The sequence below is a fragment of the Mastomys coucha genome, unplaced genomic scaffold (assembly GCF_008632895.1).
Source record: "Mastomys coucha isolate ucsf_1 unplaced genomic scaffold, UCSF_Mcou_1 pScaffold3, whole genome shotgun sequence".
In the NCBI taxonomy this organism is placed as follows: Eukaryota; Metazoa; Chordata; class Mammalia; order Rodentia; family Muridae; genus Mastomys; species Mastomys coucha.
In genome coordinates this window covers 57,158,408-57,171,060 of record NW_022196909.1, presented here as the reverse complement: position 1 = coordinate 57,171,060, position 12,653 = coordinate 57,158,408, and the positions used below count along the sequence as shown (strand labels likewise).

Here is a 12,653-nt window from a genome sequence, read left to right as displayed (position 1 = left end):
AGCTTGCCACTCAACTTGCTTACACATCTACAAAGTAGGAAGCAGGGTGATCCTGTCTGGAACTGGAGGAAGGAGCTGCTTATTATGCTCAAAGCTTGCCTCCTCGTATCCCATTTCTTCCACAAAAGGTCTATAATTTTCCCAAACAGAGCCAGTAGCTGGGGACTTGGTGTTCAAACACATGATCCTGTGGGGTCAGTTTCATATTCAAACTCTAATATTATTAAGGGTTTAGTATGTGTTAATTGATTTAGCCATCAAACCTGTAATGAGAAACTACTAGGAACAACATAGCTTGACCTAGTATGAACTATGTATCCTTTCTCTATCTGATAAAATGTGTATATAATTGGTTAACTGCAGCCTTAGGTGACCTCAAGTTTTCTTTGTGACTGTAATGTTCTTATCCATAAAATAGGGACAATAACAGCCTAGTTCATCTCATTACTGGTGTGGAGGTGAAATGGAACAATGAAAACCACCGAATCCCAGAGCCACTCACAGGGAGGTCCCTTTTCAGAGATGAAGAGTCATGGATGCTTTCTGCAAAGGAACAGACTTCATTTTCAATCCTGACACACTATTAAAGTTGTAAGTTGGGTCTGGATAAGTTTTAACCTTTATGCCTTTAAAATTACCTACAAGCATTCCTTTTCCTATTTTAGTCCCCCCTCTACCAATTCTATTAGGTACTTGAGAATTTGCCTTGATTGAAAAGATAGCCTAGGAAGACAAATCATTCAGGAAGAACTTAAGGTTTTAATCCTCAATTATTTAAAAGATTAAGCAAAGGCTTTGACATCAGAAAAGCAAAGAGCAAGTATATAGACTTTTAAAGTATAGTCGGGAGACAGCATTAGGCTCCCTCTCTCTCTGTCTCTCTCTTTCTCTCTCTCTCTCTCCTGATCAATATAAGGGCCAAGTAGCTGCTGTTGTGTTTTTTAATCACTGATAAATTAAGCTTCCAAAATTGCATCTCTCCTCATAATTCAATAACATGAGCTTGTGTTTTTTTTTTTTTTCTCCCAAGAATATGATTGGTCCTTTCAGCGAAGGGGTGGGAAAAAGAGCGACATCTAGAAAATAAATACTTTTTATTCAATAATGTTTAACATCAGCGGAGTTGCAAAGCAACTGGAGCGACGCTTTGGAAAGAACCAATAAAAAAAAAGTGACAGATCAGATCTGAGCAGACCCAGCTAGAAGCCCAGGAAGCAAACTTCTGGCTTTGGCAGGCCGTTCAACTCACGGTGAGTTTAACTATGGGTTTAAATGATTTAGAAAGGACACATTCTAATATCTACAGCCTAAAATCGGACTTGGAGTCCGATGGTCCATGAGGGGGCTTATGAGGACATCCAGGCATGATTCACAGGCAGAGACAGTGACCTGCATTCGATGGGGTGTGTGGGGGAGTCCTTCCTTCCTCTTTTTCTTTGAGGTTGTAAGAGCAAGGACCAAGGTACTAACTGATCAGAGCCCCTATTCTGAATATTAATGTGTAATCGAAGAAGTTATTTTTTTCCTGTTGAGTTTCAGCATGTATCTATCAAGTAACATTTGCAAATGGTATCTGAAAACAATATTTCAGATCATTTGAGGTTTTTTTTTTCCTGAACTACTCTGCTGCTTCATTGACAAAGTAAATATCTTTAGCCTGTATGTCCTCTTTGTATTGTTTTGAACGTTGCATGATACTCAATTTTGAGAACGCATGAACAAATACTATTGTTGAGAATTCCACACGTGTTTCACGCTGGCCATTATTATCAATTCTGATGCTGTTTTATGTTGACTGTGAGTTCAGGGTTGAAGTACTTGAATTTGGGGAGTAAGTTAGGGAATTCTTGACTCCCTTTCCCAATGATTTGAAGGCTGAGGAGGAAATGAGAGGACTGTCATGTGGCTGAAGTCAAAGGTGCTTTGTAGGTGAGGACTCTTGGGTCCTGTGTTTCTTGATGATGCAGGTGGAATTCAGAGGTTCCAGCTCCGTATCTGGGCTTCCTGTGTGCTCTTGGAGTAGTCTTAGGCCAAGAGCTGTCATTATTGAGTGCAGAGGGTTGGGGTACTTACCTGTTTCCCCAGGTTGGATTGCTTTGGGTGTATGCAAAGTTCTCCAGGAGAGAGATGGGAATATGTACTGTGCTGGAGTTGGTTCACACCATCTGGCCTTGTAGAAGGATGCCCTTCTCATCCTGCAAATATAAGTTACTGAAGACAAACAATTACAGTGATAATTGTTACGTAAGATGTGTACCTAGTGGAATTCGTCTAGAAGTAGGCTGGAGAGATAACATGGGTTTAAATCAACCTGAAACTTGCTGCTTAGAATTTTAGAGGGGAAGGTGGATGAAATGAACACTGGACCCACGAGAGATATGGTTTAAGACAATAACAGCTCTCCCAAAATATTCAAGTGGATCTTTCTATCACTTATGACTTTCTTTCTGCTCGGAGCTGAAACTGTTGAAACTAAATTGGCATAAAGGTTGTTATTCTCAGCAGATGCTGCTGCTCTATTTTTTCACATGGCTTAGAAGATATTGAATTTATTGATTATTCTGTTGCTCACTTGGTTATGTAAACATGTTTTTCTGCCTTCTCTTCTACCCTTGTTACTTTTCTCATTTAGGTGTCAAGTAGCCTCCCATATTTTCATTTTAGTGCGTTGAAAACAAATGATACTCTTGTATTTTGTTGCCTAGTATCCTATTGGACTAGACTGACAGAAGTTAGATTGTCTGTGCCAGTCTGTGTGACCAGCACCCCAGGCAATTTCTAATTTTCTTTGTGGCTGTGAACATTTTGCTTGTAGAAAAGGAAAAGATCCATTTAATACTCTGTGACAGATAAAGGCTATCCTGGCTTTTGGAACTTGTGCTCCCAAACTGTTTTTTTTTTTTCCCTTGATTTCTACTTCATATGTGTCTATCATTTCTGGTTGTTCTCATTGTATAGTAGGATCATACTACATCTTTATGGCTGCCAGAATAATCCCATTTTTTTTTTAAAGACAATCAGAGTTGATCCACAGTAAATTAGGACAGTATTGACATTATCAAGGGTGAAGGCACTTCTGAAGCATCTGTAGCTGCTCACACAGAAAAAAGAAAGCGTTACTGAAGCTAGCTGAGTTTATAGGACACTCAGAGAGCAAGAAAAGACACTATTACTAGGGAGGAAATCCTGTCGATGTCACATGAGATCTGGATTTCTGATTGATATCCATCCAAGGCAATATTGGCTTCAGAGAAAACGGAGAAAGCGAACAGCTGCCTGGTGTTGACATTCCAGGGCTCCCAGAAGGTTCTATGTAGAAAAACCAAACTGAACCACCACCAACGAAAACACTTCAACATCAGATTCTGCAAAACACCACATTAATGCACCACAAAGCCCAAGGAAAGTAATCCATAGACTCAGAAGGGGCCTGTGCAAAATATTTATGAATATTTATATGAATATATAAATTGATGCTTTGAATATTTTACTAAATATAACCACTAACAAATCTTTTAAAAATATTTAGATGACTAATATTTATTTTTTTGGAATTTTTCTTTTTTTATTAAATATTTTCTTTATTTACATGTCATATGATTTCTCCTTTCCCAGTTCCCCTCCAAAAAAACAAAAAACAAAAAAACAACAAGAACAGACCCCTGTTGCCTCCCCCTCCCTCTGCTTGCCACTTCACCCTCTCCCACTTATTGGCCCTGGCATTCCCCTACACTGGGGCACAGAACCTTCACAGGGCCAAGGGCCTTTCCTCCCATTGATGACCGACTTTGCAATCCTCTACTATACCCATGGTGCCAGAGCAATCAGTTCCACCATGTGTACTCCTTGATTGGTGGTTGAGTCCCTGGGAGCTCTGAGGGTACTAGTTAGTTCATATTGTTGCTTGTCCTAAGGGAAATGGATGGATCTGGAGAATATCATCCTGAGTGAGGTAACCCAATCACAAAAGAACACACATGGTATGCACTCTCTGATAAATGGTTATTAGCCCAGAAGTTTGGAATACATGAAAAACAACCCACAAACCAGAAGAAACTCAAGAAGGAAGACCAAAATGTAGACATTTCATTCCTTCTTAAAAGGGGGAACAAAATACCCATGGAAGGTGTTGCAGAGACTAGATGACTAATATTTCAAAAATGACATACCATGAGCAGTTAGCTGAGAATTTTGGGTCTCATTATGATCTTCCTCAGCAAATGAAGTGAAAAGAACTATCATTCAGCTCCATATAATAACTTTGCTATATGTTCATGTGTATATGTTTATGTATGTGTAAAATATATGTGTACATATACAAAATAAGAATCAATTTTAGTCGGGCAGTGGTAGTGCATTCTTTTAATCCCAGCAAAGGCAGGCGGGTTTCTGAGTTCTAGGCCAGCCTGGTCTACAGAGTGAGTTCCAGGACAGCCAGGACTACACAGAGAAACCCTGTCTCAAAAAACAAAAACAAAAACAAGAAATCAGTTCTATCCCTTGAATCATGTATTTCTATTTTCTGTTTCCCTACTGAGGTCCAGCCTCACATGATGAGGGTCCTGAGAAAGGTGGGAATGGGATTGGCACTGATTTAATAATGACTTGGAGTCCATAGTAGATGTTAGTTAGCTGCTAGTTCAGGTACTCTCTCTGTTCCCTGATGACTCTCACTATTCTTTATCCTTCAGCTTAATGACCAGAGAGAGCCTGAACCCAGTCTTTTATTTGCTAAAGCTATATCATCAAGGCTTTGATCATTGTTAATAATCATTAAAAGTTCTTAGATTGCTGTTCTTCATGGGTAGCTGGGCACAGCTCTTGCAGTTTCCTGGTATAGCAGACAGCAGTCTATAGTAACTATTTTCATGTAAGAACAGAAAAGTGACAGACTACTAAAGTTAAAACGATTTATTACAAAGTATCAAAATTTATATAAGTAAAGTGGTTATCTCTCTCTAATACCTTTCCAGGCATTATCATCTCCAATTCTTCAAAGAGCTAGTAGGACAAAACTGTTTAAACGCTTCTACACCATGTTTAATTCTCTAATCTTCATTTCCTCATCCTGGCAATTCCATAGCCTCATGTACTCTCCTTCTAATACAGTTTATTCCTTAATCATATATAAATTCCTATTTTTTCTATTCATATCTATTCTTTAGACCACTTTAACTCTTTATCCTTGATGTCCCCAAGTTCATCCTGGCTAATTAGTATAGCCATTATGGGACTGGAAGGTACATGTATCTCCTCATGATTCCAAATTCAAGGCCAAGTTTGGCAATGAACTATTTCTACAAAGGACCATGTAGGCTTTTATGGCTTCTGTGGTTATGGTGTCTAGATCCTTTCCCGTGGCCCTACAGACGAAGCAGAAGGCCCGTTTCTCATCATCCACAGCCTCATGACCACATCCATTCCTTATTCCTGAAAGCTGCTTCTGTCATTTATTATGGCGTGATTAGCTCTGAGTAATGGGGCAGGGGGAAGTATATTCCTCAGAAAGAAAGATTACAAGTATAATAGTGAAGACAGCAGATCAACTTCTGGGCAACAATAACCATCAGCAGACACGAGGATCATGGGAATCAATGGCCTGGTGATTGATGCTTCAGGGGCAGGAACTATTTTACACCTCCCCCTTTTCAGCCATGCTGGACCTGGCATTCCCCTATGTTTTTCTTCTATTTAAAATGTTTATTGGTACTTAGTATTCTCTGCCCCTAAGAAGTCGTAGTGTCACCATACCATCACAACAAAATTCCTCAGCTCATTTTTTGGTAAAGGGAAGTTATAGATGCCATCACGCTGGTGCAATGGGAGAAAACATAGCTTGAAGCTGGAGTAGAGAGGAGACACGTACAGGAGTCAAGGCTGAGCTGCACATCTCTCTGGTTTTTAATAAGCTGATTCCTGTGCAAATATGACCCATTGATGGACTCACTGGGGTTGGGGAAAAGGAAAGTCATTTGTTTCTGGACCTGCTAGGCTGGGCTTGAATCTTTGGAATTTATGGAATGATGAGCTTCATTTTTTTTTTTTAATATGCTCCTTTAAGATAATAAGAAAGGTAGGCCTTATTTGGTAAAGACCTGTGCAAACCAGCAATGTGACTTCTGACTTCTACCCCAGACTTGAAGTTTTCAGGTTTTTTTTGCTGTTGATCTTTCTTTGACATACTCACACTCATTCCTAGGCTTCTTTATTTAGACACCATCTTCTTTCATAGCATTATTTACAGTTCCTCACCCATGCATGCCATGACTGATATAACCCATGCCATGGCTATTTTCCCACTGGGAGGTTTCTGTCATTAGTTACAGAGTCCTTATGCTAATTTTTAAGGTACTAATGTATTGGATCTCATGTTCTCAGATGTCTCTCTCTCTCTCTCTCTCTCTTCCTCCCTCCCTCTCTCTCTCTCTCTCTCTCTCTCTCACACACACACACACACATACACTTTCACACATACACACTCTTTCTCTCACACACATTCTCTCTTTCTCATATATACACTCAGTCTTTCTGTCACACACCCATTATCTTTCTCTCTCTATCTGTTTCTCTCTCACACAGTCATTCTTTCTCTCTCTGTCACACACATATATTCTCTTTCTCTCTCTAATACACACACCACCCAAAGTTCATGGGGTGAGAGTAGACAAGGCCAAGGGTATTTGGGGCAGCAAAGTTGTTCATATTGTGCACACATAGCTATCCACACTACCTAGGATTTTTATTGTTTCCTATTTTAAACTACACTATATTTAGGGAGCCAGAGGAAAAAATTCTTGTGTAATATTTTTATATTTTGGAAGATAATTTGTGTATTAGTAAAACCGAGCAGATTAGACTCTTTCCCTCTGTATTAACTTGTGCGTGTGTGTTTTCTCTTGGGAGTAAAACTTTATAAAATACACTTGCCCATATCTGCCACCAAACCATTTCATAAGTCTCCTGTGTTTAGACACGAGGACTTAGGCCTAGTTACACCTCAAGTTATCCTTTGATTTCAAATTCAGATCCATAGAAGCTAGAAGATATATTTATATTGTCATATTATTTGTAGAAATCCAAGAGCTATTTAAAACTTCTATGCATCGTTAGGGATGGGAGATGATTTTGGCTTTTTTAAATAGTGAAGTGTTATGAGAAAATCCTTAGGCTGTTTTATTTATTGTCAAAGAATCAGTAACTAAATGGTGGGAGCAGTGGTGTATATTTCACTAGCTTAAAGGCATATGTTAATATGAATAATCAAAAAATTTGAAGTTTTGGAAAATAAGTATTCCTGTGTGTAAAACTTAGACAGGACTTCTTGCCTCAATGTGTGCAATCTGCAAATTCACTGTGTTGAGGATGAAGAGATGTCTCAAAAATTATAATAATAATATTAATATTAATAATAATTATTATTATTACATTTAATTGGGCTTACAGTTTCAGAGAGTTAGAGTCCAGGTGGGTGGACCATAGCATGGCAACAGAAACAGCTGAGATTTTAGATACTGATCTATCCAAAGTCGGGGGTGGGTGGAAATGGTCTTTTCCCTCAGTTGTGTTTGCCCAAGCTGAAGAACTACTGTTTGTAACTTACAAAGACCAAACTGCACATCTGCTACGAATGTGTAGGGGGCTAGGTCGAGCCCCTCCACGCTCTTTGGTTGGTGGTTCAGTCTCTGTGAGCCCCTATGGGCCCAGGTTAGTTGACTCTGTAGGTCTTCTTGTGGTTTCCTTGACCCCTCTGGTTCACTCAATTCTATCCCCTATTCTGCCACAAGACTCCCCCAGCACCACATAAATTACATAGCCTGCAAGTGTGAGGAGAGAGGAACACCAAAGGTCTCAAGTATTGATGAAAAGGCATTACCTGAATAAAGACACTGACGGCGATTAGACTATTAACCTTTGGCCTCCACCTGTACACCCCATGCATGTGCCCCCATGCATACAAACATGCCAATCACACATAGGGAAAAATGGAAAAAAGAAAAGAAATTCACTATCTTGTTGATAATGAACATGAGGGACCTGTAAGATGTGACTTTTCAGAAATTACCATAAATCAGAATTATAAGATCTGATGGGGTGTGCCAAATCTAGCTCAGCCTTCAGCTTCTGTTTCTGGATCTAAGGGGCCACACAGCCAGTGTGCTTGGGGACCTTGTGACGACAGACTTTACCAGAATAAGGGGAAACCAGGAGCTTGGCAGTTAGAAGAAATCCTCTGGATGGGCAGGGCCTGAGACGGAGTGGGCTGGCAGCCAGGATCCTATACAGCTAGCTTTCTGTAGCTTATTGGGGAGAATGGCGACAGATATTAATTACAGAGTGTCCTCAAACTGCAGTAACTTCTGCCAAATACTTCTCACTGAAAAGCCTTCTGTGGGCTGTAAACTGTCTGTCAGAAAGGGGTTAAATCTGTTCTTTTTCAGAAACTGAAAGTACCCCCCACATCAGTAGTGTGGTTCCTGCTGATTGCCTGTCCCCCTGTGTGAGAGCGGATTCCTTTTACTTCCCATGTCTCAGAGGTCTCAACACTGACATCTACTGGTTCAGTTTGAAATGAGCTGCTTCAAAGTATTTCTCCTCCTTTAATACCAAGAAGTAACTACTGTCTCACTGGACGTCATGTTCTCAGCAATGTGTGTCACTTCCCAGAAGCACGGGCTCCTTCCTCACCAGGGAGGGGCAGCGTGGGACATGGGTCTCTTCAGAGTGTCACTTGAAGGTTTTTGTTTTTGTTATTGTTTGTCTTGTAAACCTTTCAAAATCAAAACTCAAAAGAAACAGCACAGAATTCTGTGTGCTTTAAGTGTTTCTCATTGCTCAGGATTTTATCCTGAAGTTGAAGGAATGTGGCTGAAATAAGTTGTCCTTTGCTTTAAGAAACTCTAAACCTTCCCGTGGCTAGCCTTGTGTGCTTTAATCAAGACCCACTTATTTTCTAAAAAGCCTGTTTTTTCCTAAGATTTATTTTATTCTTAAGTGTGAGTATGTGTATTGAGTGTGTGAGCATGTGTGTATGTATGTATGTATGTTTGTATATATTTATATATGTATGTATGTGTTATATATGTATGTATGTATATGTGTGTCTTTCTGTCTATTGTGTCTCTCTCTGTGTGTATCTGTGTGTATTTATGTGTGAATATATCTCTGTGTGAGTATGTGGGTATATGTATACATATGTATGTATGTGTATGTATGTGTGTGTCTCTCCATGTGTGCATGTGTGACTGTGTCTCTGTGTGCATGTGTGTATCTGCGTATTTCTCTCTCTCTGTGTGTGCATGTGTGTGAGTGTCTCTCTGTGTGGTGTGTGTGTGAGTGTGTTGAAGGGGTGTGTGTGTGTGTGTGTGTGTGTGTGTGGTAAGTGCTAATGTCTACAGTCAGAGGTACCTCTTGGAGCTGGAGATATAGGTGGCTGTGAGCCACCCAGTCTGGGTTCTGGGGACCAAACTCGGCTCCTCTGTAAGCATATTGTGTGCTCTTAGTCACTGACACAGCCCTCCAGTCCTTAATTATTTTAAAAAAGATTTATTTTTTTTTATTTAATGCATGTGAGTACACTGTTGCTCTCTTCAGACATACCAGGGAAAGGCATTGGATTCCATGACAGATGGTTGTGTGGTTGTTGGGAATTGAACTCAGGACCCATGGAAGAGCAGTCAGTGCTCTTAACCACTGAGCCATCTCTTCAGCCCCCAGCCTTTAGTTTTTAATATATATTTTAACATTCATTTTTTGAGAATTTATTCTATATGTGTATATATACATACATATGTATATATATAAATTTTTTTCACTTTTTTAAAAAGCACATTGAGTCTAATTTGTGTTGCCTGTACACACATGGCTGCAGGGCCACATCCCCAAAGAAAACTGACTCTCCTTCCGTAGGCAAGAGTCAACTGCTCCTTAGCTATGGATGGAAGCTGGCCCACCCCTTCCGCATTCATGAACAGCTTTAACTCTCAGGTTAACCCTGTCAGTCTCTGACCTCTTAGCTTCATTTAGTGAAGTGCTCATGCCTGCTTGCACCGAATGCTGTTTCTTCCCTTAGCAATACCCGGCAGCTCACCACACCTGTTAAGAATGGAGAAAGCTTGGGCTGTCTCGGAGTGCTGTATTTTGGCAGTCAGTGTACATAGTGTCCACATTTCTCACTGTGGGTTTTCTTACTTCAGATTTCTACAAAGTTTGCTAGGGAGCAATAAGACAAACCAGTTTTCAACCTTTTATTCACTGGGGGAGGTGTGAAAAGCCTCAGAGGCAGCCTGAGGAGAAGATGCAGGCTTGTCTAGACTGCAAATTGAACAACTGCGTGTTGGTCTATTTACGTCATTTAAGAAAAAAATAAACCCGGTGAACATCTCCCCACTAGGTACCAATCACCCGTGGGGCCCTGGAGTATGCCTTTTGTTTTATGGAAAGAGATGCACTTGTGAGCGGATTCACGGACTTATTATTCCGTCTGTTGAGATCTCTGCTGACTTGCTTTACAGACGCCTGGGGGTGTGAGACCAGCATGGCCTTGAACCACACTGCCCTGCCTCAGGATGAGCGCCTGCCCCACTATCTTCAAGATGAGGACCCCTTTGCTTCCAAACTTTCCTGGGAAGCGGATTTAGTGGCTGGCTTTTACCTAACAATAATCGGTAAGCTTCCTTAATGCTTCTGTGTCAGAGGCTGCATTGAGAGAATTCACAGGCTGTATTGATTTTGCACAAATGATTGCAATATTTACATGGGTATGAACAGAGATGGAGAAGGTGACTTGGCATTATGACAGTCAACCAATGTTTCATAAAAAATGACTGTTGCTGTCATTAGGGATAAATAAATATCCCATTAATAATCCAAAGAACATTCATAGTGAATTCTTTATCTCGAAGCTATTTCATTTGGTCACTTGACTAGTAGGTTTGTTTTCTGGCTATCAAAAGAGTGATAATAGATAATTTTTCTGTTTTAAAAAGAATGGCCCTTAGACATCATCTGCTTTAGCTTCCTCTTCTTATAACTGAGGGAACTCTGGCCCAATATAACAGTGACAGTAGACACTCATCTCAGCTCTGCCAAGATAGAAATTATTCTGGTGATCAATAAAATTCCTCCTATGGTGAAAAGAGTTTTGTGTATAACTCACACAGGGTTGAATCTGTCTTATGTTAAACTGTATTATTCAAACCAGCAGCCACCCATGGCTCTTGAGCGCAGCACTGTTACCTTTCAAATGAGCATATTGTAGTGAAAATGCACGCCTCCTATTGAAGGTTTAGTATTTGGAAAATAATGTACAAACATCTTACTGGTATTTTGAAAGATAAATGCCATAATTTCTGGATTATGATTGTATGGATTAGATTTATACATAATTTATGGATTAGTAGACTAAATATTAAGTTATTAAAACCAATTTTCCTATGTGCTTTTATGTTGCTTAATATGGCTACCAGAAAAAAAATACAACATATGTTTAGCTTGAATTTCTGGTTTACATTATATTTCTATTGGATTGCACCAATGCAATTTTGCACCAACGACATTTTGTCTGGGCATGGTGGCACATGTCTTTAACTCCAACATTTGAGAGTCAGAGGCAGGCAGATCTCATGAGTCTGAGGCCAATCTGGTCTATATAAGAGAATTCCAGGCCAGCCAGAGCTACACTGTGGTACCATCTTTAAAATAAATATTTACAGCATTTCTTTAATTTAAAGTTGTTATATTAAATTTGGGTGAGCTGTGTGCAGGTGGGTTCCATCTTTAGGCTTATGTGTCTTTAATATTTCAGATGTTGGTTCAAGCCTGCTTTCTCAACCCCTCTTTCTCTCCCTCCTTTCTTTGTTTCTTCCACTTTCCCTCCCTCCCCTTTTCTCTTCCCCTCCCTTTCTCATCTGTTTATGACTGGTGAAGAATTTCATGTAATTCCTGAAAATCATAAAAAAAAAAAACACATTAGAATGTTCCATAGATCCCTCTATGGTCAGTGCTTGAGGCAGAAATAACTTATGAGATTAAATCACATGCTCTGTTTCAAAATAATTTCCAGGGTCTTTGTACTTACTGTGAGCATTTGACTACTTTTTATTTAACTTGAATTTGGCCTTTTGAACACAAATATATGAAACATCCACTCTTTGCTACTCTTTAAGAAGCTGGGGCAGAGCAGTAACTAGAAGCCCTCTGCCGAAATGGAGAGGGCCTCAGAATAAACTCCATGTCCTGTCTTCCTAAACTCAGTGACCAGAAAAGGCAGAGGAAGGACCATTTCACAAACTGAAATTATTTGTTCCAGTAAGTTGCCTAGGGATGCTTTGAAAATAGCATCTTTAACCAGATAAATGGCTCTAAGCAATCCAACAGTGTGAGGACTGTTTGCCTATTCCTAGCTTGAGGGATTTTAGCAAGAGAATGCAGCAGTGTTGGTGGGAAATGAGAGAACTTCTCATTTTATGCATGTTGGGTGCAAGGGAATCAAAATCAAACTTAAGTGCTGGAGTGGAGCTTAAAAATTAAGTGCTGGGCCAGGCGGTGGTAACGCACGCCTTTAATCCCAGTGCTTGGGAGGCAGAGGCGGATGGATTTCTGATTTCGAGGCCAGCCTGGTCTACAGAGTGAGTACCAGGACAGCCAGGACAACA

At 40.0% G+C, this 12,653-nt stretch overlaps 1 protein-coding gene across 1 annotated transcript in view; it reads left to right on the top strand.

Annotated features, from left to right (window-relative positions):
• Window positions 1–1,216: 1,216 nt before the first annotated feature.
• Window positions 1,217–12,653, top strand: part of Opn5 (opsin 5) — a 69,299-nt gene continuing 57,862 nt past the window's right edge. Inside the window, exons 1-2 of the mRNA XM_031347611.1 lie at window positions 1,217–1,250; window positions 10,512–10,664. Of these exons, the coding sequence (XP_031203471.1) occupies window positions 10,535–10,664 (130 nt within the window). The 5' untranslated portion in view covers window positions 1,217–1,250; window positions 10,512–10,534. The remainder of the gene's footprint in view (window positions 1,251–10,511; window positions 10,665–12,653) is intronic.